General features: G+C 54.7%; 1 protein-coding gene across 1 annotated transcript in view; it reads right to left on the bottom strand.

The window, feature by feature from the left end:
- LOC125455643 (uncharacterized protein C14orf132) overlaps positions 1–25,694 on the bottom strand; it is a 54,724-nt gene extending 29,030 nt beyond the window's left edge. The window contains exon 1 of the mRNA XM_048537914.2: positions 25,334–25,694. Within this exon, the coding sequence (XP_048393871.1) occupies positions 25,334–25,360 (27 nt within the window). The 5' untranslated portion in view covers positions 25,361–25,694. The remainder of the gene's footprint in view (positions 1–25,333) is intronic.
- Positions 25,695–27,906: the final 2,212 nt, after the last annotated feature.

Raw genomic sequence — 27,906 nt, 5'->3', positions numbered from 1 at the left:
CCAGCTCAGTCAGTACCATCTTCACCAGCACAGTCACTGCCACCTTCACCAGCACAGTCAGTACCATCTTCACCAGCACAGTCAGTGCCACCTTCACCAGCACAGTCAGTACCATCTTCACCAGCTCAGTCAGTACCATCTTCACCAGCTCAGTCACTGCCACCTTCACCAGCTCAGTCACTACCACCTTCACCAGCACCGTCAGTACCATCTTCACCAGCACAGTCAGTACCATCTTCACCAGCACAGTCACTGCCACCTTCACCAGCACCGTCACTGCCACCTTCACCAGCACAGTCAGTACCATCTTCACCAGCACAGTCAGTGCCACCTTCACCAGCACAGTCACTGCCACCTTCACCAGCTCAGTCAGTACCATCTTCACCAGCACAGTCAGTACCATCTTCACCAGCTCAGTCACTGCCACCTTCACCAGCACAGTCAGTACCACCTTCACCAGCTCAGTCAGTACCATCTTCATCAGCTCAGTCAGTGCCACCTTCACCAGCTCAGTCAGTACCATCTTCATCAGCTCAGTCAGTGCCACCTTCACCAGCTCAGTCAGTGCCACCTTCACCAGCTCAGTCACTACCATCTTCACCAGCTCAGTCAGTACCATCTTCACCAGCTCAGTCAGTGCCACCTTCACCAGCTCAGTCAGTACCATCTTCACCAGCTCAGTCAGTGCCACCTTCACCAGCTCAGTCGGTACCACCTTCACCAGCTCAGTCAGTGCCACCTTCACCAGCTCAGTCACTGCCACCTTCACCAGCTCAGTCAGTACCATCTTCACCAGCTCAGTCAGTGCCAACTTCACCAGCTCAGTCGGTACCACCTTCACCAGCTCAGTCAGTACCATCTTCACCAGCTCAGTCACTGCCACCTTCACCAGCACAGTCAGTGCCACCTTCACCAGCTCAGTCAGTACCACCTTCACCAGCTCAGTCAGTACCACCTTCACCAGCACAGTCACTGCCACCTTCACCAGCACAGTCAGTGCCACCTTCACAAGCTCAGTCAGTACTACCTTCACCAGCACAGTCAGTGCCAACTTCACCAGCTCAGTCGGTACCACCTTCACCAGCTCAGTCAGTACCACCTGCACCAGCACAGTCAGTGCCACCTTCACCAGCACAGTCAGTGCCACCTTCACCAGCTCAGTCACTGCCACCTTCACCAGCTCAGTCAGTACCACCTGCACCAGCACCGTCAGTGCCACCTTCACCAGCACAGTCACTGCCACCTTCACCAGCTCAGTCAGTGCCACCTTCACCAGCTCAGTCACTGCCACCTTCACCAGCACAGTCAGTACCATCTTCACCAGCACAGTCAGTGCCACCTTCACCAGCTCAGTCAGTGCCACCTTCACCAGCTCAGTCAGTACCATCTTCACCAGCACCGTCACTGCCACCTTCACCAGCTCAGTCAGTACCATCTTCACCAGCACAGTCAGTGCCACCTTCACCAGCTCAGTCAGTACCATCTTCACCAGCACCGTCAGTACCATCTTCACCAGCTCAGTTAGTACCATCTTCACCAGCACAGTCAGTACCATCTTCACCAGCACAGTCACTGCCACCTTCACCAGCTCAGTCAGTACCACCTTCACCAGCACCGTCAGTACCATCTTCACCAGCACCGTCACTGCCACCTTCACCAGCACCGTCAGTACCATCTTCACCAGCTCAGTCACTGCCACCTTCACCAGCACAGTCAGTACCATCTTCACCAGCTCAGTCAGTACCATCTTCACCAGCTCAGTCACTACCACCTTCACCAGCACCGTCAGTACCATCTTCACCAGCACAGTCAGTGCCAACTTCACCAGCACAGTCAGTGCTTCCTTCACCAGCACAGTCAGTGCTTCCTTCACCAGCACAGTCAGTGCCACCTTCACCAGCTCAGTCAGTGCCACCTTCACCAGCACAGTCATTGACACCTTCACCAGCACAGTCAGTGCCACCTTCACCAGCACAGTCAGTGCCACCTTCACCAGCTCAGCCACTGCCACCTTCACCAGCACAGTCAGTGCCACCTTCACCAGCACAGTCACTGCCACCTTCACCAGCTCAGTCAGTACCATCTTCACCAGCACAGTCAGTGCTACCTTCACCAGCACAGTCAGTGCCACCTTCACCAGCACAGTCAGTGCCACCTTCACCAGCTCAGTCAGTACCATCTTCACCAGCTCAGTCAGTGCTACCTTCACCAGCACAGTCAGTGCCACCTTCACCAGCACAGTCAGTGCCACCTTCACCAGCTCAGTCAGTACCATCTTCACCAGCACAGTCAGTACCACCTTCACCAGCTCAGTCAGTGCCACCTTCACCAGCACAGTCAGTACCATCTTCACCAGCACAGTCAGTACCACCTTCACCAGCTCAGTCAGTACCATCTTCACCAGCACAGTCAGTACCACCTTCACCAGCTCAGTCAGTGCCAACTTCACCAGCACAGCCAGTGCCACCTTCACCAGCACAGTCAGTACCACCTTCAACAGCTCAGTCAGTACCACCTTCACCAGCTCAGTCAGTGCCACCTTCACCAGCACAGTCAGTGCCACCTTCACCAGCTCAGTCAGTGCCACCTTCACCAGCTCAGTCACTACCACCTACACGAGCACAGTCAGTGCCACCTTCACCAGCTCAGTCAGTGCTACCTTCACCAGCACAGTCAGTTCCACCTTCACCAGCTCAGTCAGTGCCACCTTCACCAGCACAGTCAGTGCCACCTTCACCAGCTCAGTCGGTACCACCTTCACCAGCTCAGTCAGTGCCACCTTCACCAGCACAGTCAGTGCCACCTTCACCAGCTCAGTCGGTACCACCTTCACCAGCTCAGTCAGTACCACCATCACCAGCACAGTCAGTGCCACCTTCACCAGCTCAGTCAGTACCACCTTCACCAGCACAGTCAGTGCCACCTTCACCAGCACAGTCAGTGCTACCTTCACCAGCACAGTCAGTGCCACCTTCACCAGCTCAGTCAGTGCCACCTTCACCAGTACCGTCAGTACCATCTTCACCAGCACATTCACTGCCACCTTCACCAGCACCGTCAGTACCATCTTCACCAGCTCAGTCACTGCCACCTTCACCAGCACCGTCAGTACCATCTTCACCAGCTCAGTCACTGCCACCTTCACCAGCACAGACAGTACCACCTTCACCAGCACTGTCAGTACCATCTTCACCAGCTCAGTCACTGCCACCTTCACCAGCTCAGTCAGTACCACCTTCACCAGCACAGTCAGTGCCACCTTCACCAGCACAGTCAGTACCACCTTCACCAGCTCAGTCAGTACCATCTTCACCAGCTCAGTCACTACCACCTTCACCAGCACAGTCAGTGCCACCTTCACCAGCTCAGTCAGTACCACCTTCACCAGCACAGTCAGTGCCACCTTCACCAGCTCAGTCACTGCCACCTTCACCAGCACCGTCAGTACCATCTTCACCAGCTCAGTCACTGCCACCTTCACCAGCACAGACAGTACCACCTTCACCAGCACCGTCGGTACCATCTTCACCAGCTCAGTCAATGCCACCTTCACCAGCTCAGTCAGTACCACCTTCACCAGCACAGTCAGTGCCACTTTCACCAGCACAGTCAGTACCACCTTCACCAGCTCAGTCAGTGCCACCTTCACCAGCTCAGTCAGTGCTACCTTCACCAGCACAGTCAGTGCCACCTTCACCAGCTCAGTTAGTACCACCTTCACCAGCACAGTCAGTGCCACCTCCACCAGCTCAGTCAGTGCCACATTCACCAGCACAGTCAGTGCCACCTTCACCAGCTCAGCCAGTGCCACCTTCACCAGCTCAGTCAGTGCTACCTTCACCAGCACAGTCACTGCCACCTTCACCAACACAGTCAGTGCCACCTTCACCAGCTCAGTCACTGCCACCTTCACCAGCTCAGTCACTGCCACCTTCACCAGCTCAGTCAGTGCCACCTTCACCAACACAGTCAGTGCCACCTTCACCAGCTCAGTCAGTGCTTCCTTCACCAGCTCAGTCAGTACCACCTTCACCAGCACAGTCAGTACCACCTTCACCACCTCATTCAGTGCCAACTTCACCAGCACCGTCAGTACCACCTTCACCAGCTCAGTCACTGCCACCTTCACCAGCTCAGTCAGTGCCACCTTCACCAGCACAGTCAGTGCCACCTTCACCAGCTCAGTCAGTACCACCTTCACCAGCACAGTCAGTGCCACCTTCACCAGCTCAGTCAGTACCACCTTCACCAGCACAGTCAGTGCCACCTTCACCAGCTCAGTCAGTACCACCTTCACCAGCACAGTCATTGACACCTTCACCAGCACAGTCACTGCCACCTTCACCAGCTCAGTCACTGCCACCTTCACCAGCTGAGTCAGTACCACCTTCACCAGCACAGTCAGTGCCACCTTCACCAGCTCAGTCAGTACCACCTTCACCAACACAGTCATTGACACCTTCACCAGCACAGTCACTGCCACCTTCACCAGCTCAGTCACTGCCACCTTCACCAGCTCAGTCGGTACCACCTTCACCAGCTCAGTCAGTGCCACCTTCGCCAGCTCAGTCAGTGCCACCTTCACCAGCACAGTCACTGCCACCTTCACCAGCTCAGTCACTACCACCTTCACCAGCTCAGTCAGTGCCACCTGCACCAGCTCAGTCACTGCCACATTCACCAGCACAGTCAGTGCCACCTTCACCAGCTCAGTCAGTGCCACCTTCACCAGCTCAGTCACTACCACCTTCACCAGCTCAGTCAGTGCCACCTGCACCAGCTCAGTCACTGCCACATTCACCAGCACAGTCAGTGCCACCTTCACCAGCTCAGTCAGTACCACCTTCACCAGCTCAGTCAGTGCCACCTTCACCAGCTCAGTCTCTGCCACCTTCACCAGCTCAGTCAGTGCCACCTTCACCAGCTCAGTCAGTACCATCTTCACCAGCACCGTCAGTACCATCTTCTCCAGCACAGTCACTGCCACCTTCACCAGTTCAGTCACTGCCACCTTCACCAGCTCAGTCAGTACCACCTTCACCAGCTCAGTCAGTACCACCTGCACCAGCACCGTCATTTCCACCTTCACCAGCACAGTCAGTGCCACCTTCACCAGCTCAGTCAGTGCCACCTTCACCAGCTCAGTCACTGCCACCTTCACCAGCACAGTCAGTACCATCTTCACCAGCACAGTCAGTGCCACCTTCACCAGCTCAGTCAGTACCATCTTCACCAGCTCAGTCACTGCCACCTTCACCAGCTCAGTCTCTACCACCTTCACCAGCACCGTCAGTACCATCTTCACCAGCACAGTCAGTACCATCTTCACCAGCACAGTCACTGCCACCTTCACCAGCACCGTCACTGCCACCTTCACCAGCACAGTCAGTACCATCTTCACCACCACAGTCAGTACCATCTTCACCAGCTCAGTCACTGCGACCTTCACCAGCTCAGTCAATACCATCTTCACCAGCACCGTCAGTACCATCTTCACCAGCTCAGTCACTGCCACCTTCACCAGCTCAGTCACTACCACCTTCACCAGCACAGTCAGTACCATCTTCACCAGCACAGTCAGTGCCACCTTCACCAGCTCAGTCAGTGCCACCTTCACCAGCTCAGTCAGTACCATCTTCACCAGCACCGTCACTGCCACCTTCACCAGCACAGTCAGTACCATCTTCACCAGCACAGTCAGTGCCACCTTCACCAGCTCAGTCAGTACCATCTTCACCAGCACCGTCAGTACCATCTTCACCAGCTCAGTCAGTACCATCTTCACCAGCACAGTCAGTACCATCTTCACCAGCACAGTCACTGCCACCTTCACCAGCTCAGTCAGTACCACCTTCACCAGCACCGTCAGTACCATCTTCACCAGCACCGTCACTGCCACCTTCACCAGCACCGTCAGTCCCATCTTCACCAGCTCAGTCACTGCCACCTTCACCAGCACAGTCAGTACCATCTTCACCAGCTCAGTCAGTGCCACCTTCACCAGCACAGTCATTGACACCTTCACCAGCACAGTCAGTGCCACCTTCACCAGCACAGTGAGTGCCACCTTCACCAGCTCAGCCACTGCCACCTTCACCAGCACAGTCAGTGCCACCTTCACCAGCACAGTCACTGCCACCTTCACCAGCTCAGTCAGTACCATCTTCACCAGCACAGTCAGTGCTACCTTCACCAGCACAGTCAGTGCCACCTTCACCAGCACAGTCAGTGCCACCTTCACCAGCTCAGTCAGTACCATCTTCACCAGCTCAGTCAGTGCTACCTTCACCAGCACAGTCAGTGCCACCTTCACCAGCACAGTCAGTGCCACCTTCACCAGCTCAGTCAGTACCATCTTCACCAGCACAGTCAGTACCACCTTCACCAGCTCAGTCAGTGCCACCTTCACCAGCACAGTCAGTACCATCTTCACCAGCACAGTCAGTACCACCTTCACCAGCTCAGTCAGTACCATCTTCACCAGCTCAGTCAGTGCCACATTCACCAGCACAGTCAGTGCCAACTTCACCAGCACAGCCAGTGCCACCTTCACCAGCACAGTCAGTACCACCTTCAACAGCTCAGTCAGTACCACCTTCACCAGCTCAGTCAGTACCACCTTCACCAGCTCAGTCAGTGCCAACTTCACCAGCACAGCCAGTGCCACCTTCACCAGCACAGTCAGTACCACCTTCAACAGCTCAGTCAGTACCACCTTCACCAGCTCAGTCAGTGCCACCTTCACCAGCACAGTCAGTGCCACCTTCACCAGCTCAGTCAGTGCCACCTTCACCAGCTCAGTCACTACCACCTACGCCAGCACAGTCAGTGCCACCTTCACCAGCTCAGTCAGTGCTACCTTCACCAGCACAGTCAGTTCCACCTTCACCAGCTCAGTCAGTGCCACCTTCACCAGCACAGTCAGTGCCACCTTCACCAGCTCAGTCGGTACCACCTTCACCAGCTCAGTCAGTGCCACCTTCACCAGCACAGTCAGTGCCACCTTCACCAGCTCAGTCGGTACCACCTTCACCAGCTCAGTCAGTACCACCTTCACCAGCACAGTCAGTGCCACCTTCACCAGCTCAGTCAGTACCACCTTCACCAGCACAGTCAGTGCCACCTTCACCAGCACAGTCAGTGCTACCTTCACCAGCACAGTCAGTGCCACCTTCACCAGCTCAGTCAGTGCCACCTTCACCAGTACCGTCAGTACCATCTTCACCAGCACATTCACTGCCACCTTCACCAGCACCGTCAGTACCATCTTCACCAGCTCAGTCACTGCCACCTTCACCAGCACCGTCAGTACCATCTTCACCAGCTCAGTCACTGCCACCTTCACCAGCACAGACAGTACCACCTTCACCAGCACCGTCAGTACAATCTTCACCAGCACAGTCACTGCCACCTTCACCAGCTCAGTCAGTACCACCTTCACCAGCACAGTCAGTGCCACCTTCACCAGCACAGTCAGTACCACCTTCACCAGCTCAGTCAGTACCATCTTCACCAGCTCAGTCACTACCACCTTCACCAGCACAGTCAGTGCCACCTTCACCAGCTCAGTCAGTACCACCTTCACCAGCACAGTCAGTGCCACCTTCACCAGCTCAGTCACTGCCACCTTCACCAGCACCGTCAGTACCATCTTCACCAGCTCAGTCACTGCCACCTTCACCAGCACAGACAGTACCACCTTCACCAGCACCGTCGGTACCATCTTCACCAGCTGAGTCACTGCCACCTTCACCAGCTCAGTCAGTACCACCTTCACCAGCACAGTCAGTGCCACTTTCACCAGCACAGTCAGTGCCACCTTCACCAGCTCAGTCAGTGCCACCTTCACCAGCTCAGTTAGTACCACCTTCACCAGCACAGTCACTGCCACCTCCACCAGCACAGTCAGTGCCACCTTCACCAGCTCAGCCAGTGCCACCTTCACCAGCTCAGTCAGTGCCACCTTCACCAGCACAGTCACTGCCACCTTCACCAACACAGTCAGTGCCACCTTCACCAGCTCAGTCACTGCCACCTTCACCAGCTCAGTCACTGCCACCTTCACCGGCTCAGTCAGTGCCACCTTCACCAACACAGTCAGTGCCACCTTCACCAGCTCATTCAGTGCTTCCTTCACCAGCTCAGTCAGTACCACCTTCACCAGCACCGTCAGTACCACCTTCACCAGCTCATTCAGTGCCAACTTCACCAGCACCGTCAGTACCACCTTCACCAGCTCAGTCACTGCCACCTTCACCAGCTCAGTCAGTGCCACCTTCACCAGCACAGTCAGTGCCACCTTCACCAGCACAGTCAGTGCCACCTTCACCAGCTCAGTCAGTACCACCTTCACCAGCTCAGTCAGTACCACCTTCACCAGCTCAGTCACTGCCACATTCACCAGCTCAGTCACTGCCACCTTCACCAGCTCAGTCACTGCCACCTTCACCAGCTCAGTCAGTACCACCTTCACCAGCACAGTCAGTGCCACCTTCACCAGCTCAGTCAGTACCACCTTCACCAGCACAGTCATTGACACCTTCACCAGCACAGTCACTGCCACCTTCACCAGCTCAGTCACTGCCACCTTCACCAGCTCAGTCGGTACCACCTTCACCAGCTCAGTCAGTGCCACTTTCACCAGCTCAGTCAGTGCCACCTTCACCAGCACAGTCACTGCCACCTTCACCAGCTCAGTCACTACCACCTTCACCAGCTCAGTCAGTGCCACCTGCACCAGCTCAGTCAGTGCCACCTTCACCAGCTCAGTCTCTGCCACCTTCACCAGCTCAGTCAGTGCCACCTTCACCAGCTCAGTCAGTACCATCTTCACCAGCACCGTCAGTACCATCTTCTCCAGCACAGTCACTGCCACCTTCACCAGCTCAGTCAGTACCACCTTCACCAGCTCAGTCAGTACCACCTGCACCAGCACCGTCAATGCCACCTTCACCAGTTCAGTCACTGCCACCTTCACCAGCTCAGTCAGTACCACCTTCACCAGCTCAGTCAGTACCACCTGCACCAGCACCGTCATTTCCACCTTCACCAGCACAGTCAGTGCCACCTTCACCAGCTCAGTCACTGCCACCTTCACCAGCTCAGTCAGTACCATCTTCACCAGCACAGTCACTGCCACCTTCACCAGCACCGTCACTGCCACCTTCACCAGCACAGTCAGTACCATCTTCACCAGCACAGTCAGTGCCACCTTCACCAGCTCAGTCAGTACCATCTTCACCAGCTCAGTCACTGCCACCTTCACCAGCTCAGTCACTGCCACCTTCACCAGCTCAGTCAGTGCCACCTTCACCAACACAGTCAGTGCCACCTTCACCAGCTCAGTCAGTGCTTCGTTCACCAGCTCAGTCAGTACCACCTTCACCAGCACCGTCAGTACCACCTTCACCAGCTCATTTAGTGCCAACTTCACCAGCACCGTCAGTACCACCTTCACCAGCTCAGTCACTGCCACCTTCACCAGCTCAGTCAGTGCCACCTTCACCAGCACAGTCAGTGCCACCTTCACCAGCACAGTCAGTACCACCTTCACCAGCACAGTCAGTGCCACCTTCACCAGCTCAGTCAATACCACCTTCACCAGCACAGTCATTGACACCTTCACCAGCACAGTCACTGCCACCTTCACCAGCTCAGTCACTGCCACCTTCACCAGCTCAGTCAGTGCCACCTTCACCAGCTCAGTCAGTACCACCTTCACCAACACAGTCATTGACACCTTCACCAGCACAGTCACTGCCACCTTCACCAGCTCAGTCACTGCCACCTTCACCAGCTCAGTCGGTACCACCTTCACCAGCTCAGTCAGTGCCACCTTCACCAGCTCAGTCAGTGCCACCTTCACCAGCACAGTCACTGCCACCTTCACCAGCTCAGTCACTACCACCTTCACCAGCTCAGTCAGTGCCAGCTGCACCAGCTCAGTCACTGCCACATTCACCAGCACAGTCAGTGCCACCTTCACCAGCTCAGTCAGTGCCACCTTCACCAGCTCAGTCAGTACCACCTTCACCAGCACAGTCAGTGCCACCTTCACCAGCTCAGTCAGTACCACCTTCACCAGCACAGTCAGTACCACCTTCACCAGCTCAGTCTCTGCCACCTTCACCAGCTCAGTCAGTGCCACCTTCACCAGCTCAGTCAGTACCATCTTCACCAGCACCGTCAGTACCATCTTCTCCAGCACAGTCACTGCCACCTTCACCAGCTCAGTCACTGCCACCTTCACCAGCTCAGTCAGTACCACCTTCACCAGCTCAGTCAGTACCACCTGCACCAGCACCGTCAATGCCACCTTCACCAGTCCAGTCACTGCCACCTTCACCAGCTCAGTCAGTACCACCTTCACCAGCTCAGTCAGTACCACCTGTACCAGCACCGTCATTTCCACCTTCACCAGCACAGTCAGTGCCACCTTCACCAGCTCAGTCAGTGCCACCTTCACCAGCTCAGTCACTGCCACCTTCACCAGCTCAGTCAGTCCCATCTTCACCAGCACAGTCACTGCCACCTTCACCAGCACCGTCACTGCCACCTTCACCAGCACAGTCAGTACCATCTTCACCAGCACAGTCAGTGCCACCTTCACCAGCTCAGTCAGTACCATCTTCACCAGCTCAGTCACTGCCACCTTCACCAGCTCAGTCACTACCACCTTCACCAGCACCGTCAGTACCATCTTCACCAGCACAGTCAGTACCATCTTCACCAGCACAGTCAGTACCATCTTCACCACTACAGTCAGTACCATCTTCACCAGCTCAGTCACTGCCACCTTCACCAGCTCAGTCACTACCACCTTCACCAGCACAGTCAGTACCATCTTCACCAGCACAGTCAGTGCCAATTTCACCAGCACAGTCTCTGCTTCCTTCACCAGCACAGTCAGTGCCACCTTCACCAGCACAGTCAGTACCACCTTCACCAGCACAGTCAGTGCCACCTTCACCAGATCAGCCACGGCCACCTTCACCAGCACAGTCAGTGCCACCTTCACCAGCTCAGTCAGTTCCACCTTCACCAGCACAGTCAGTGCCACCTTCACCAGCACAGTCAGTGCCAATTTCACCAGCACAGTCTCTGCTTCCTTCACCAGCACAGTCAGTGCCACCTTCACCAGCACAGTCAGTACCACCTTCACCAGCACAGTCAGTGCCACCTTCACCAGATCAGCCACGGCCACCTTCACCAGCAGAGTCAGTGCCACCTTCACCAGCTCAGTCAGTTCCACCTTCACCAGCACAGTCAGTGCCACCTTCACCAGATCAGCCACTGCCACCTTCACCAGCTCAGTCACTGCCACATTCACCAGCACAGTCAGTACCATCTTCACCAGCTCAGTCAGTGCCACCTTCACCAGCACAGTCAGTGCCACCTTCACCAGCTCAGTCAGTACCATCTTCATCAGCTCAGTCAGTGCCACCTTCACCAGCACAGTCACTGCCACCTTCACCAGCTCAGTCAGTACCATCTTGACCAGCTCAGTCAGTGCCACCTTCACCAGCTCAGTCACTGCCATCTTCACCAGCTCAGTCAGTACCATCTTCACCAGCTCAGTCAGTGCCACCTTCACCAGCTCAGTCAGTACCATCTTCACCAGCTCATTCAGTGCCACCTTCACCAGCTCAGTCGGTACCACCTTCACCAGCTCAGTCAGTGCCACCTTCACCAGCTCAGTCACTGCCACCTTCACCAGCTCAGTCAGTACCATCTTCACCAGCTCAGTCAGTGCCATCTTCACCAGCTCAGTCAGTGCCACCTTCACCAGCTCAGTCGGTACCACCTTCACCAGCTCAGTCAGTACCATCTTCACCAGCTCAGTCAGTGCCACCTTCACCAGCACAGTCACTGCCACCTGCACCAGCACCGTCAGTGCCACCTTCACCAGCTCAGTCAGTACAATCTTCACCAGCACCGTCAGTACCATCTTCTCCAGCACAGTCACTGCCACCTTCACCAGCTCAGTCACTGCCACCTTCACCAGCTCAGTCAGTACCACCTTCACCAGCTCAGTCAGTACCACCTGCACCAGCACAGTCAGTACCACCTGTACCAGCACCGTCATTTCCACCTTCACCAGCACAGTCAGTGCCACCTTCACCAGCTCAGTCAGTGCCACCTTCACCAGCTCAGTCACTGCCACCTTCACCAGCTCAGTCAGTACCATCTTCACCAGCACAGTCACTGCCACCTTCACCAGCACCGTCACTGCCACCTTCACCAGCACAGTCAGTACCATCTTCACCAGCACAGTCAGTGCCACCTTCACCAGCTCAGTCAGTACCATCTTCACCAGCTCAGTCACTGCCACCTTCACCAGCTCAGTCACTACCACCTTCACCAGCACCGTCAGTACCATCTTCACCAGCACAGTCAGTACCATCTTCACCACTACAGTCAGTACCATCTTCACCAGCTCAGTCACTGCCACCTTCACCAGCACCGTCACTGCCACCTTCACCAGCACAGTCAGTACCATCTTCACCACTACAGTCAGTACCATCTTCACCAGCTCAGTCACTGCCACCTTCACCAGCTCAGTCACTACCACCTTCACCAGCACAGTCAGTACCATCTTCACCAGCACAGTCAGTGCCAATTTCACCAGCACAGTCTCTGCTTCCTTCACCAGCACAGTCAGTGCCACCTTCACCAGCACAGTCAGTACCACCTTCACCAGCACAGTCAGTGCCACCTTCACCAGATCAGCCACGGCCACCTTCACCAGCACAGTCAGTGCCACCTTCACCAGCTCAGTCAGTTCCACCTTCACCAGCACAGTCAGTGCCACCTTCACCAGATCAGCCACTGCCACCTTCACCAGCTCAGTCACTGCCACATTCACCAGCACAGTCAGTACCATCTTCACCAGCTCAGTCAGTGCCACCTTCACCAGCACAGTCAGTGCCACCTTCACCAGCTCAGTCAGTACCATCTTCATCAGCTCAGTCAGTGCCACCTTCACCAGCACAGTCACTGCCACCTTCACCAGCTCAGTCAGTACCATCTTGACCAGCTCAGTCAGTGCCACCTTCACCAGCTCAGTCACTGCCATCTTCACCAGCTCAGTCAGTACCATCTTCACCAGCTCAGTCAGTGCCACCTTCACCAGCTCAGTCAGTACCATCTTCACCAGCTCATTCAGTGCCACCTTCACCAGCTCAGTCGGTACCACCTTCACCAGCTCAGTCAGTGCCACCTTCACCAGCTCAGTCACTGCCACCTTCACCAGCTCAGTCAGTACCATCTTCACCAGCTCAGTCAGTGCCACCTTCACCAGCTCAGTCGGTACCACCTTCACCAGCTCAGTCAGTACCATCTTCACCAGCTCAGTCAGTGCCACCTTCACCAGCACAGTCACTGCCACCTGCACCAGCACCGTCAGTGCCACCTTCACCAGCACAGCCACTGCCACCTTCACCAGCTCAGTCAGTGCCACCTTCACCAGCTCAGTCACTGCCACCTTCACCAGCACAGTCAGTACCATCTTCACCAGCACAGTCAGTGCCACCTTCACCAGCTCAGTCAGTGCCACCTTCACCAGCTCAGTCAGTACCATCTTCACCAGCACCGTCACTGCCACCTTCACCAGCACAGTCAGTACCATCTTCACCAGCACAGTCAGTGCCACCTTCACCAGCTCAGTCAGTACCATCTTCACCAGCACCGTCAGTACCATCTTCACCAGCTCAGTCAGTACCATCTTCACCAGCACAGTCAGTACCATCTTCACCAGCTCAGTCAGTACCACCTTCACCAGCACCGTCAGTACCATCTTCACCAGCACCGTCACTGCCACCTTCACCAGCACCGTCAGTACCATCTTCACCAGCTCAGTCACTGCCACCTTCACCAGCACAGTCAGTACCATCTTCACCAGCTCATTCAGTACCATCTTCACCAGCTCAGTCACTACCACCTTCACCAGCACCGTCAGTACCATCTTCACCAGCACAGTCAGTGCCAACTTCACCAGCACAGTCAGTGCTTCCTTCACCAGCACAGTCAGTGCCACCTTCACCAGCTCAGTCAGTCCCACCTTCACCAGCACAGTCATTGACACCTTCACCAGCACAGTCAGTGCCACCTTCACCAGCACAGCCAGTGCCACCTTCACCAGCTCAGCCACTGCCACCTTCACCAGCACAGTCAGTGCCACCTTCACCAGCACAGTCACTGCCACCTTCACCAGCACCGTCAGTACCATCTTCACCAGCTCAGTCACTGCCACCTTCACCAGCACAGTCAGTGCCAACTTCACCAGCACAGTCAGTGCTTCCTTCACCAGCACAGTCAGTGCCACCTTCACCAGCTCAGTCAGTCCCACCTTCACCAGCACAGTCATTGACACCTTCACCAGCACAGTCAGTGCCACCTTCACCAGCACAGCCAGTGCCACCTTCACCAGCTCAGCCACTGCCACCTTCACCAGCACAGTCAGTGCCACCTTCACCAGCACAGTCACTGCCACCTTCACCAGCACCGTCAGTACCATCTTCACCAGCTCAGTCACTGCCACCTTCACCAGCACCGTCAGTACCATCTTCACCAGCTCAGTCACTGCCACCTTCACCAGCACAGACAGTACCACCTTCACCAGCACCGTCAGTACCATCTTCACCAGCTCAGTCACTGCCACCTTCACCAGCTCAGTCAGTACCACCTTCACCAGCACAGTCAGTGCCACCTTCACCAGCACAGTCAGTACCACCTTCACCAGCTCAGTCAGTACCATCTTCACCAGCTCAGTCAGTGCCAACTTCACCAGCACAGTCACTGCTTCCTTCAACAGCACAGTCAGTGCCACCTTCACCAGCTCAGTCAGTGCCACCTTCACCAGCACAGTCATTGACACCTTCACCAGCACAGTCAGTGCCACCTTCACCAGCACAGCCAGTGCCACCTTCACCAGCTCAGCCACTGCCACCTTCACCAACACAGTCAGTGCCACCTTCACCAGCTCAGTCACTGCCACCTTCACCAGCTCAGTCACTGCCACCTTCACCAGCTCAGTCAGTGCCACCTTCACCAACACAGTCAGTGTCACCTTCACCAGCTCAATCAGTGCTTCCTTCACCAGCTCAGTCAGTACCACCTTCACCAGCACCGTCAGTACCACCTTCACCAGCTCAGTCAGTGCCAACTTCACCAGCACCGTCAGTACCACCTTCACCAGCTCAGTCAGTGCCACCTTCACCAGCTCAGTCAGTGCCACCTTCACCAGCACAGTCAGTGCCACCTTCACCAGCTCAGTCAGTACCACCTTCACCAGCACAGTCAGTGCCACCTTCACCAGCTCAGTCAGTACCACCTTCACCAGCACAGTCATTGACACCTTCACCAGCACAGTCACTGCCACCTTCACCAGCTCAGTCACTGCCACCTTCACCAGCTCAGTCACTGCCACCTTCACCAGCTCAGTCGGTACCACCTTCACCAGCTCAGTCAGTGCCACCTTCACCAGCTCAGTCAGTACCACCTTCACCAGCACAGTCATTGACACCTTCACCAGCACAGTCAGTGCCACCTTCACCAGCACAGTCAGTGCCACCTTCACCAGCTCAGTCAGTACCACCTTCACCAGCACAGTCAGTACCACCTTCACCAGCTCAGTCATTGACACCTTCACCAGCACAGTCAGTACCAACTTCACCAGCACAGTCATTGACACCTTCACCAGCACAGTCACTGCCACCTTCACCAGCTCAGTCACTGCCACCTTCACCAGCTCAGTCGGTACCACCTTCACCAGCTCAGTCAGTACCACCTTCACCAGCACAGTCATTGACACCTTCACCAGCACAGTCAGTGCCACCTTCACCAGCACCGTCAGTGCCACCTTCACCAGCTCAGCCACTGCCACCTTCACCAGCACAGTCAGTGCCACCTTCACCAGCACAGTCAGTGCCACCTTCACCAGCACAGTCACTGCCACCTTCACCAGCTCAGTCAGTACCATCTTCACCAGCTCAGTCACTGCCACCTTCACCAGCTCAGTCACTACCATCTTCACCAGCTCAGTCAGTGCCACCTGCACCAGCACAGTCAGTGCCACCTTCACCAGCTCAGTCACTGCCACCTTCACCAGCTCAGTCAGTACCATCTTCACCAGCTCAGTCACTGCCACCTTCACCAGCTCAGTCACTACCATCTTCACCAGCTCAGTCAGTGCCACCTGCACCAGCTCAGTCACTGCCACCTTCACCAGCTCAGTCAGCACCACCTTCACCAGCTCAGTCAGTACCATCTTCACCAGCTCAGTCACTGCCACCTTCACCAGCTCAGTCAGTACCATCTTCACCAGCTCAGTCAGTGCCACCTGCACCAGCACCGTCAGTGCCACCTTCACCAGCACCGTCACTACCACCTTCACCAGCTCAGTCAGTACCATCTTCACCAGCTCAGTCACTGCCACCTTCACCAGCTCAGTCACTACCACCTTCACCAGCTCAGTCAGTGCCACCTTCACCAGCTCAGTCACTGCCACCTTCACCAGCACAGTCAGTACCATCTTCACCAGCTCAGTCAGTGCCACCTTCACCAGCTCAGTCAGTTCCACCTTCACCAGCACAGTCAGTGCCACCTTCACCAGCACAGTCAGTGCCACCTTCACCAGCTCAGCCACTGCCACCTTCACCAGCTCAGTCAGTGCTACCTTCACCAGCTCAGTCAGTGCCACCTTCACCAGCACAGTCAGTTCCACCTTCACCAGCTCAGTCAGTGCCACCTTCACCAGCTCAGTCAGTACCACCTTCACCAGCTCAGTCACTGCCACCTTCACCAGCACAGTCAGTGCCACCTTCACCAGCTCAGTCAGTGCCACCTTCACCAGCTCAGTCACTACCACCTTCACCAGCACAGTCAGTGCCACCTTCACCAGCTCATTCAGTACCACCTTCACCAGCTCAGTCAGTGCCACCTTCACCAGCTCAGTCAGTGCCACCTTCACCAGCTCAGTCAGTACCACCTTCACCAGCTCAGTCAGTGCCACCTTCACCAGCTCAGTCAGTGCCACCTTCACCAGCTCAGTCTGTTCGACCTTCACCAGCACAGTCAGTACCACCTTCACCAGCTCAGTCAGTACCACCTTCACCAGCACAGTCAGTACCACCTTCACCAGCTCAGTCAGTGCCACCTTCACCAGCACGGTCGGTACCACCTTCACCAGCTCAGTCAGTGCCACCTTTACCAGCTCAGTCACTACCACCTACACCAGCACAATCAGTACCACCTTCACCAGCTCAGTCAGTGCTACCTTCACCAGCTCAGTCAGTTCCACCTTCACCAGCACAGTCAGTGCCACCTTCACCAGCTCATTCAGTACCACCTACACCAGCACAATCAGTGCCACCTTCACCAGCACAGTCAGTGCCACCTTCACCAGCTCAGTCACTACCACCTACACCAGCACAATCAGTGCCACCTTCACCAGCTCAGTCAGTGCTACCTTCACCAGCTCAGTCAGTTCCACCTTCACCAGCACAGTCAGTGCCACCTTCACCAGCTCATTCAGTACCACCTTCACCAGCTCAGTCACTGCCAACTTCACCAGCTCAGTCAGTGCTACCTTCACCAGCTCAGTCAGTGCCACCTTCACCAGCTCAGTCAGTTCCACCTTCACCAGCACAGTCAGTGCCACCTTCACCAGCACAGTCAGTGCCACCTTCACCAGCTCAGTCAGTGCCACCTTCACCAGCTCAGTCAGTTCCACCTTCACCAGCACAGTCAGTGCCACCTTCACCAGCACAGTCAGTGCCACCTTCACCAGCTCAGTCAGTGCTACCTTCACCAGCTCAGTCAGTGCCACCTTCACCAGCTCAGTCAGTGCCACCTTCACCAGCACAGTCAGTCCCACCTTCACCAGCTCAGTCAGTACCACCTTCACCAGCACAGTCAGTACCACCTTCACCAGCTCAGTCACTGCCACCTTCACCAGCACAGTCAGTGCCACCTTCACCAGCACAGTCAGTGCCACCTTCACCAGCACAGTCAGTACCACCTTCACCAGCTCAGTCACTGCCACCTTCACCAGCACAGTCAGTGCCACCTTCACCAGCTCAGTCACTACCACCTTCACCAGCACAGTCAGTGCCACCTTCACCAGCTCAGTCAGTACCATCTTCACCAGCTCAGTCACTACCACCTTCACCAGCACAGTCAGTGCCACCTTCACCAGCTCAGTCAGTACCACCTTCACCAGCTCAGTCAGTACCACCTTCACCAGCTCAGTCAGTGCCACCTTCACCAGCACAGTCAGTGCCACCTTCACCAGCTCAGCCACTGCCACCTTCACCAGCTCAGTCAGTGCTACCTTCACCAGCTCAGTCAGTGCCACCTTCACCAGCACAGTCAGTTCCACCTTCACCAGCACAGTCAGTGCCACCTTCACCAGCTCAGTCAGTACCACCTTCACCAGCTCAGTCAGTGCCACCTTCACCAGCACAGTCAGTACCACCTTCACCAGCTCAGTCAGTACCACCTTCACCAGCACAGTCAGTGCCACCTTCACCAGCACAGTCAGTGCTACCTTCACCAGCTCAGTCAGTGCCACCTTCACCAGCTCAGTCAGTGCCACCTTCACCAGCACCGTCAGTACCATCTTCACCAGCACATTCACTGCCACCTTCACCAGCACCGTCAGTACCATCTTCACCAGCTCAGTCACTGCCACCTTCACCAGCACCGTCAGTACCATCTTCACCAGCTCAGTCACTGCCACCTTCACCAGCACAGACAGTACCACCTTCACCAGCACCGTCAGTACCATCTTCACCAGCACAGTCACTGCCACCTTCACCAGCTCAGTCAGTACCACCTTCACCAGCACAGTCAGTGCCACCTTCACCAGCACAGTCAGTACCACCTGCACCAGGGCAGTCAGTGCTACCTTCACCCACACAGTCAGTTCCACCTTCAACAGCTCAGTCACTGCCACCTTCACCAGCTCAGTCACTGCCACCTTCACCAGCTCAGTCAGTGCCACCTTCACCAGCTCATTCAGTGCCACCTTCACCAGCTCAGTCAGTGCTTCCTTCACCAGCACAGTCACTGCCAACTTCACCAGCACAGTCACTGCCTCCTTCACCAGCTCAGTCAGTGCCACCTTCACCAACACAGTCAGTGCCACCTTCACCAGCTCAGTCAGTACCACCTTCACCAGCACAGTCAGTGCCACCTTCACCAGCACAGTCAGTGCCACCTTCACCAGCTCAGTCACTGCCACCTTCACCAGCTCAGTCAGTACCACCTTCACCAGCTCAGTCAGTGCCACCTTCACCAGCACAGTCAGTGCCACCTTCACCAGCTCAGTCAGTACCACCTTCACCAGCACAGTCAGTGCCACCTTCACCAGCTCAGTCAGTACCACCTTCACCAGCACAGTCACTGCCACCTTCACCAGCACAGTCGGTACCACCTTCACCAGCACAGTCACTGCCACCTTCACCAGCACAGTCAGTGCCACCTTCACCAGCTCAGTCAGTACCACCTTCACCAGCTCAGTCAGTACCAACTTCACCAGCACAGTCAGTGCCACCTTCACCAGCTCAGTCACTGCCACCTTCTCCAGCTCAGTCACTGCCACCTTCACCAGCTCAGTCAGTGCCACCTTCACCAGCACAGTCACTGCCACCTTCACCAGCTCAGTCAGTACCATCTTCACCAGCTCAGTCACTGCCACCTTCACCAGCTCAGTCAGTACCATCTTCACCAGCTCAGCCAGTGCCACCTGCACCAGCTCAGTCAGTGCCACATTCACCAGCACAGTCAGTACCATCTTCACCAGCTCAGTCAGTACCATCTTCACCAGCTCAGTCAGTGCCACCTTCACCAGCACAGTCAGTACCATCTTCACCAGCTCAGTCAGTACCATCTTCACCAGCTCAGTCAGTGCCACCTTCACCAGCACCGTCAGTACCACCTTCACCAGCTCAGTCAGTGCCACCTTCACCAGCACAGTCAGTGCCAACTTCACCAGCACAGCCAGTGCCACCTTCACCAGCACAGTCAGTGCCACCTTCACCAGCTCAGTCAGTATCACCTTCACCAGCTCAGTCAGTGCCACCTTCACCAGCTCAGTCACTGCCACCTTCACCATCACAGTCAGTGCCACCTTCACCAGCTCAGTCAGTGCCACCTTCACCAGCTCAGTCACTACCACCTACACCAGCACAATCAGTGCCACCTTCACCAGCACAGTCAGTGCCACCTTCACCAGCACAGTCAGTGCCAACTTCACCAGCACAGCCAGTACCACCTTCACCAGCACAGTCAGTGCCACCTTCACCAGCTCAGTCAGTACCACCTTCACCAGCACCGCCAGTACCATCTTCACCAGCACATTCACTGCCACCTTCACCAGCACCGTCAGTACCATCTTCACCAGCTCAGTCACTGCCACCTTCACCAGCACCGTCAGTACCATCTTCACCAGCTCAGTCACTGCCACCTTCACCAGCACAGACAGTACCACCTTCACCAGCACCGTCAGTACCATCTTCACCAGCTCAATCACTGCCACCTTCACCAGCTCAGTCAGTACCACCTTCACCAGCACAGTCAGTGCCACCTTCACCAGCACAGTCAGTACCACCTTCACCAGGTCAGTCAGTGCTACCTTCACCAACACAGTCAGTGCCACCTTCACCAGCTCAGTCACTGCCACCTTCACCAGCTCAGTCAGTGCCACCTTCACCAACTCAGTCAGTGCCACCTTCACCAGCTCAGTCAGTGCCACCTTCACCAGCTCAGTCAGTGCTTCCTTCACCAGCACAGTCACTGCCAACTTCACCAGCACAGTCACTGCCACCTTCACCAGCTCAGTCAGTGCCACCTTCACCAACACAGTCAGTGCCACCTTCACCAGCTCAGTCAGTACCACCTTCACCAGCACCGTCAGTACCACCTTCACCAGCTCAGTCAGTGCCAACTTCACCAGCACCGTCAGTACCACCTTCACCAGCTCAGTCACTGCCACCTTCACTAGCTCAGTCAGTGCCACCTTCACCAGCACAGTCAGTGCCACCTTCACCAGCTCAGTCAGTACCACCTTCACCAGCACAGTCAGTGCCACCTTCACCAGCTCAGTCAGTACCACCTTCACCAGCTCAGTCAGTACCACCTTCACCAGCACAGTCACTGCCACCTTCACCAGCACAGTCAGTGCTACCTTCACCAGCACAGTCACTGCCACCTTCACCAGCTCAGTCACTGCCACCTTCACCAGCACAGTCAGTGCCACCTTCACCAGCTCAGTCAGTACCACCTTCACCAGCTCAGTCAGTGCCAACTTCACCAGCACAGTCAGTGCCACCTTCACCAGCTCAGTCACTGCCACCTTCTCCAGCTCAGTCACTGCCACCTTCACCAGCTCAGTCAGTACCACCTTCACCAGCACAGTCAGTGCCACCTTCACCAGCTCAGCCAGTGCCACCTTCACCAGGTCAGTCAGTGCTACATTCACCAGCACAGTCACTGCCACCTTCACCAGCTCAGTCAGTACCACCTTCACCAACACAGTCAGTGCCACCTTCACCAGCTCAGTCACTGCCACCTTCACCAGCTCAGTCACTGCCACCTTCACCAGCTCAGTCAGTGCCACCTTCACCAACACAGTCAGTGCCACCTTCAGCAGCTCAGTCAGTGCCACCTTCACCAGCTCAGTCAGTGCTTCCTTCACCAGCTCAGTCAGTGCCACCTTCACCAGCTCAGTCAGTACCACCTTCACCAGCACCGTCAGTACCACCTTCACCAGCTCAGTCAGTGCCAACTTCACCAGCTCAGTCAGTACCACCTTCACCAGCACCGTCAGTATCACCTTCACCAGCTCAGTCACTGCCACCTTCACCAGCTCAGTCAGTGCCACCTTCACCAGCACAGTCAGTGCCACCTTCACCAGCTCAGTCACTACCACCTTCACCAGCTCAGTCGGTACCACCTTCACCAGCACAGTCAGTGCCACCTTCACCAGCTCAGTCAGTACCACCTTCACCAGCACAGTCAGTGCCACCTTCACCAGCACAGTCAGTGCCACCTTCACCAGCTCAGTCAGTGCCACCTTCACCAGCTCAGTCAGTTCCACCTTCACCAGCACAGTCAGTGCCACCTTCACCAACACAGTCATTGACACCTTCACCAGCACAGTCACTGCCACCTTCACCAGCTCAGTCAGTGCCACCTTCACCAGCTCAGTCAGTACCACCTTCACCAGCACAGTCACTGCCACCTTCACCAGCTCAGTCAGTACCACCTTCACCAGCACAGTCAGTGCCACCTTCACCAGCACAGTCAGTGCCACCTTCACCAGCTCAGCCACTGCCACCTTCACCAGCTCAATCAGTACCATCTTCACCAGCTCAGTCACTGCCACATTCACCAGCTCAGTCAGTGCGACCTTCACCAGCACAGTCAGTGCCACCTTCACCAGCTCAGTCACTGCCACATTCACCAGCACAGTCAGTGCTACCTTCACCAGCTCAGTCAGTACCACCTTCACCAGCTCAGTCAGTACCACCTTCACCAGCACAGTCAGTGCCACCTTCACCAGCACAGTCAGTGCCACCTTCACCAGCACCGTCAGTACCACCTTCACCAACATAGTCAGTGCTACCTTCACCAGCACAGCCAGTGCCACCTTCACCAGCTCAGTCAGTAGCACCTTCACCAGCTCAGTCAGTACCACCTTCACCAGCACAGTCAGTGCCACCTTCACCAGCACAGTCATTGACACCTTCACCAGCTCATTCAGTACCACCTTCACCAGCTCAGTCAGTGCCAACTTCACCAGCACAGTCAGTACCACCTTCACCAACACAGTCATTGACACCTTCACCAGCTCAGTCAGTACCACCTTCACCAGCACAGTCAGTGCCACCTTCATCAGCTCAGTCACTACCACCTTCACCAGCTCAGTCAGTACCACCTTCACCACCTCAGTCAGTACCACGTTCACCAGCTCAGTCAGTTCCACCTTCACCAGCTCAGTCAGTACCACGTTCACCAGCTCAGTCAGTTCCACCTTCACCAGCTCAGTCACTACCGCCTTCACCAGCACAGTCAGTGCCACCTTCACCAGCTCAGTCAGTACCATCTTCACCAGCACCGTCAGTGCCACCTTCACCAACTCAGTCAGTACCACCTTCACCAGCACAGTCACTGCCACATTCACCAGCACAGTCAGTGCCAACTTCACCAGCTCAGTCACTGCCACATTCACGAGCACAGTCAGTGCCAACTTCACCAGCTCAGTCACTGCCAACTTCACCAGCTCAGTCAGTACCACCTTCACCAGCTCAGTCAGTACCATCTTCACCAGCACAGTCAGTGCCAACTTCACCAGCACCGTCACTGCCACCTTCACCAGCACAGTCAGTGCCACATTCACCAGCACAGTCAGTGCCACCTTCACCAGCTCAGTCAGTACCACCTTCACCAGCTCAGTCAGTTCCACCTGCACCAGCTCAGTCAGTACCACCTTCACCAGCACAGTCAGTGCCACCTTCACCAGCACAGTCAGTGCCACATTCACCAGCACAGTCAGTGCCACCTTCACCAGCTCAGTCAGTACCACCTTCACCAGCTCAGTCAGTTCCACCTGCACCAGCTCAGTCAGTACCACCTTCACCAGCTCAGTCAGTACCACCTTCACCAGCACAGTCACTGCCACCTTCACCAGCTCAGTCAGTACCACCTTCACCAGCACAGTCAGTGCCACCTTCACCAGCTCAGTCAGTGCCACCTTCACCAGCTCAGTCAGTACCACCTTCACCAGCTCAGTCAGTTCCACCTTCACCAGCACAGTCAATACCACCTTCACCAGCTCAGTCAGTCGCACCTTCACCAGCTCAGTCAGTGCCACCTTCACCAGCTCAGTCAGTGCTACCTTCACTACCTGTCACCACTATCACTGAGATTACTATAACTGCATAACATCAACACATTCTCACCATCATCACTGCCATTACCGCCATCACCAACAGAACTAACAAATAACACAGGGAACGGATTCATTCCAGGACTGTGATCAGAGATACTGGGAACTGCAGATGCTGGAGAATCCGAGATCACAAGCTGTGGAGCTGGATGAACACAGCAGGCCAAGCAGCATCTCAGGAGCAGGATGCTTCTTGGCCTGCTGTGTTCATCCAGCTCCACACCTTGTTAATTCCAGGACTGTCCCTCTTTCCCAGTCCCACATCCCAGGTCTGTTCATTTGTTCCTGTCCCATTACCCAACAATGTCTGTCTTTCCCAGCCCAACATCCTGGAACTGTTCATTCTCGCCAGTCCCATATCCTGACACTGTCCACCTTTCCCAGCCTCACATCCCAGCAATTTCTGTCTTTCCCTGTCCCACAACCCAGCAATGTCTCTCCTTCCCAGTCCCACATCTTGGGAATGTCCATCTTTACCAGCTCCACATTCCTGGGATTGTCTGTCTTTCCCATCCCCACATCCTGGGAATGTCTGCCTTTCACTGTACCCACCTTCCGAGACCCTTCCTCTTTCCAATCCTCACATCCCAGGCAGTGCATTGCTCATAGGTTTTTGCTGTGTCCTTAAACCCCATTCATCCCTAACTTTGCCGAGTATAGAATGATGGGATTACAGCTTGCCTGGGCTCCTCTTCCCTCAAAATACCCCTTCCTCACTCACCCTTCCTCACAACCCTGGAGCGCCTCATCCCGGACTTCCATTCCTCTCGCCTTGGACAACAGCACAGGATGGGGGAGGTGGGGTCAGGGAGGGATTGGGGAAATGGGCTGATTCGTCAGGAGAATATCTAAAAACAGTGGGCAGCGGAGGAGGAAGGGGGAGAAGGAGGATTTAAGGCGTGGAGTTCATCACCCAAGGTGGTAGAAAGAAAGCATTGTGAGAGATAAAAGGGAGTGGGGGGATGGGACAGGAAGGGTCTAAAACAGCAAACTGAAAAAACTCAACGAAGCCCTGATTGTTAGCCATGCCCTCCATCATTAATACTGGAGCTGCAAGGCAAGGCGCTGAGGTTTTAATATTCCACAGAGCCCATCGTTACTGTGAGAGCTCAGTTACAGAAACTGTCTTTAACATTCAGAGAGAGAGCAGTGAGAAAAATTCGTTGTCATTCACTGAAAATAATCATTCAGCAAACGGCCTGGGTTTTAAAATCTAACCCTTTCCTTTCTCACCAGGCAATCTTTGTTTTTGGTTGCTTAACACTTGCAATTTTGCTTTTTTTAAAAAGATAATGGATATAAAAGGGAGCAAAGATATCACACTCAAATATTTCCTTGAGGAGAAAATGTCAGTTGGTTTTCTGAGGGACGGTTCTAATGTACCTGTGCAGCCATGAATGAGAGATCCATGGTGGGTGTCTGGAGTGCTCCACTGTTCGAAAGTTGACAGTTGCAGGCTCTGATCAGTCGCGTTTCTCTGGCAGCCCTTCTATCCAGTACCAGCAGCTCTCCGGGAACATCCCTTTGTCTCTCTCGCTCACACACACAAACACATCCGCTCAGTAGTTAGTGACTCCCTCCCCTAATGGACAGCTCCCGGCCCTGGATGGGTTTCTGAATGCTGCTGCTTTCCACGCTGAGCAGCTCGCCTTGTGGACCCAGCTCGCTCCTCGACCACAAATCTCTAAATAACCCTTCCCGGTTCCAGGCAAACTGGGAGAGAGAGACCATGGCATGTAGCTGTCATGTGGTGCTGTTTTCATCAACTCATGCTGTCATGCATCTTGTATTTAGTTACCAGGGCAACACTCCCTTAGCAACAAAGGGCCTATAAACCAGGGTATAAACTAGGCTGTATTTCTTAAAGGGGTCCTCTGTATACCTCACCCTTGGAGATGAGATTTGTCCTTATTGTGAAAAACAAAATAAAATGTTGCAGGTTGTTTGAAATCTCACTGGACGATAGAAGATGCTGGAAGCATGAAAGCAGTATTTTCTGGCCATCCTGACCTCAGATGTTTGTTGCTTTCATATTAATGTTTAAAGCATGACTATCTCTCCTCCAGGAATATCCAGCACGCCAGAGTTCTCTCTCTATGTTTGCCTTTTTATAACCTTCTGCTGATTATGCCCAACTCTCAACATCAACAATCTGAATTGGAGTGGCGACTCTAACATCCTCGAGGTTCTTCGCTATTCGACAAAAGTTGACAGCAAGAGCAGGCCAGAAGCTAGGAATGCTGTAGCAACTAATTCATCTCCTGACTCCCGAAAGCCTGTCCACCATCTACAAGGCACAAGTCAGGAGTGGGATGGAACACTCCCCACTTGCCCCTGGATGGGGGCAGCCCCAACAACACTCAAGAAACTCAACACCATCCAGGACAAAGCAGTCGCTTGATTGGCCCCACATCCACAAACATCCCACTCCCTCCACCACCGACACTCAGTAACAGCAGTGTGTACCATCTACAAGATACACTGCAGAAACGCACCAAAAATCCTCAGACAGCACCTCCCAAACCCACGACCACTTCCATCTGGAAGGACAAGGGCAGCAGATACATGGGAACACCATCCCCTGCAAGTTCCCCTCTAAGCCACTCACCATCCTGACTTGGAAATGTATCCCCTCCTTCAGGTCACTGGGTCAAAATCCTGGAATTTCCTCCCTGATGGCATTATGGGTCTACTCATAGCATATGGACCGCAGCGGTTCAAGAAGGCAGTTTACCACCAACTTGTTAAGGACTACCAGGAGTTAATATTAAATGCTATCCAGGCCCCTGCCCCAAGAATGAATGTCAACTTTTAAAACTTCAACAGGTAATCAAACATTTGAATAGCCAATGTTGTTCCTTGCCTTAAGAAGGCCATGATATGGAGATGTTGGTGTTGGACTGGCTGAACAAGGTCAGAAATCACACAAGCTCTCTGAGGAAGGGTCTAGACCCGAAACGTCAGCTTTTGTGCTCCTGAGATGCTGCCTGGCCTGCTGTGTTTATCCAGCTCCACACTTTGTTATCCAGAAATCACACAACACCAGTTTATAGTCCAACAGGTTTATTTAAAAACACAAGCTTTCGGAGCGTAGCCCCTCCATGAGGTGCACTGAGAAAGAAACACACAGACACAGAATTTACAAGTAAAAGATCTAAGGGTCACACAGCTAATAAGGATGTATTAAACAAACCTGAAATGCTGTTAAATCTTTAATCAGTTAGAAGGTTTTCATTGATTAATGTGTACATGTAAATCCCCACATTCCTTTGAAAACACTGTCCCATGAGAACTAAAGGTTTTATCAGTTGCAAAGAACATTTTAGGTCAGACAATGCACGTTAGGTGTAAGGCTTTGTTTAAAATATGTTTGTGTTTTAGTTTGGGGTCAGACTGGTTTTATTTCTAACGTAGGAATTTCTCAAACGCCACATTGATTGGCTATCTATAAATTGGAATAACAAGGTGTAGAGCTGGATGAACACAGCAGGCCAAGCAGCGTCAGACGAGCAGGAAGCCTGATGTTTCGGGCCTAGACCCTTCTTCAGAAATGGGGCAGGAGAAGGGTGTTCTGCAATAAATAGGGAGAGAGGAGGCGGTGGATAGAAGATGGCTAGAGGAGAAGGTAGGTGGGGAGGAGACAGACAGGTCAAAGAGGCGGGGATGGAGCCAGTAAAGATGAGTGTAGGTGGGGATGTAGGGAGGGGATAGGTCAGTCCAAGGGAGGACAGACAGGTTGGGGGGGGGGGTGTGGGGGATGAGGTTAGTAGGTAGGAGGAGCAGATAGGTGAGAGGAAGGACAGGTTAGGGAGGCGGGGACGAGCTGGACTGGGGTTGGGATGCGGTGGGGGGAGGGGAGATTTTGAAGCTGGTGAAGTCCACATTGATACCATTGGGCTGCAGGGTTCCCAAGCGGAATATGAGTTGCTGTTCCTGCAACCTTCGGGTGGCATCAT

Source organism: Stegostoma tigrinum, chromosome 10 (assembly GCF_030684315.1).
Source record: "Stegostoma tigrinum isolate sSteTig4 chromosome 10, sSteTig4.hap1, whole genome shotgun sequence".
Taxonomy (NCBI): Eukaryota; Metazoa; Chordata; class Chondrichthyes; order Orectolobiformes; family Stegostomatidae; genus Stegostoma; species Stegostoma tigrinum.
This window is presented reverse-complemented; position numbering and strand designations above follow the sequence as displayed.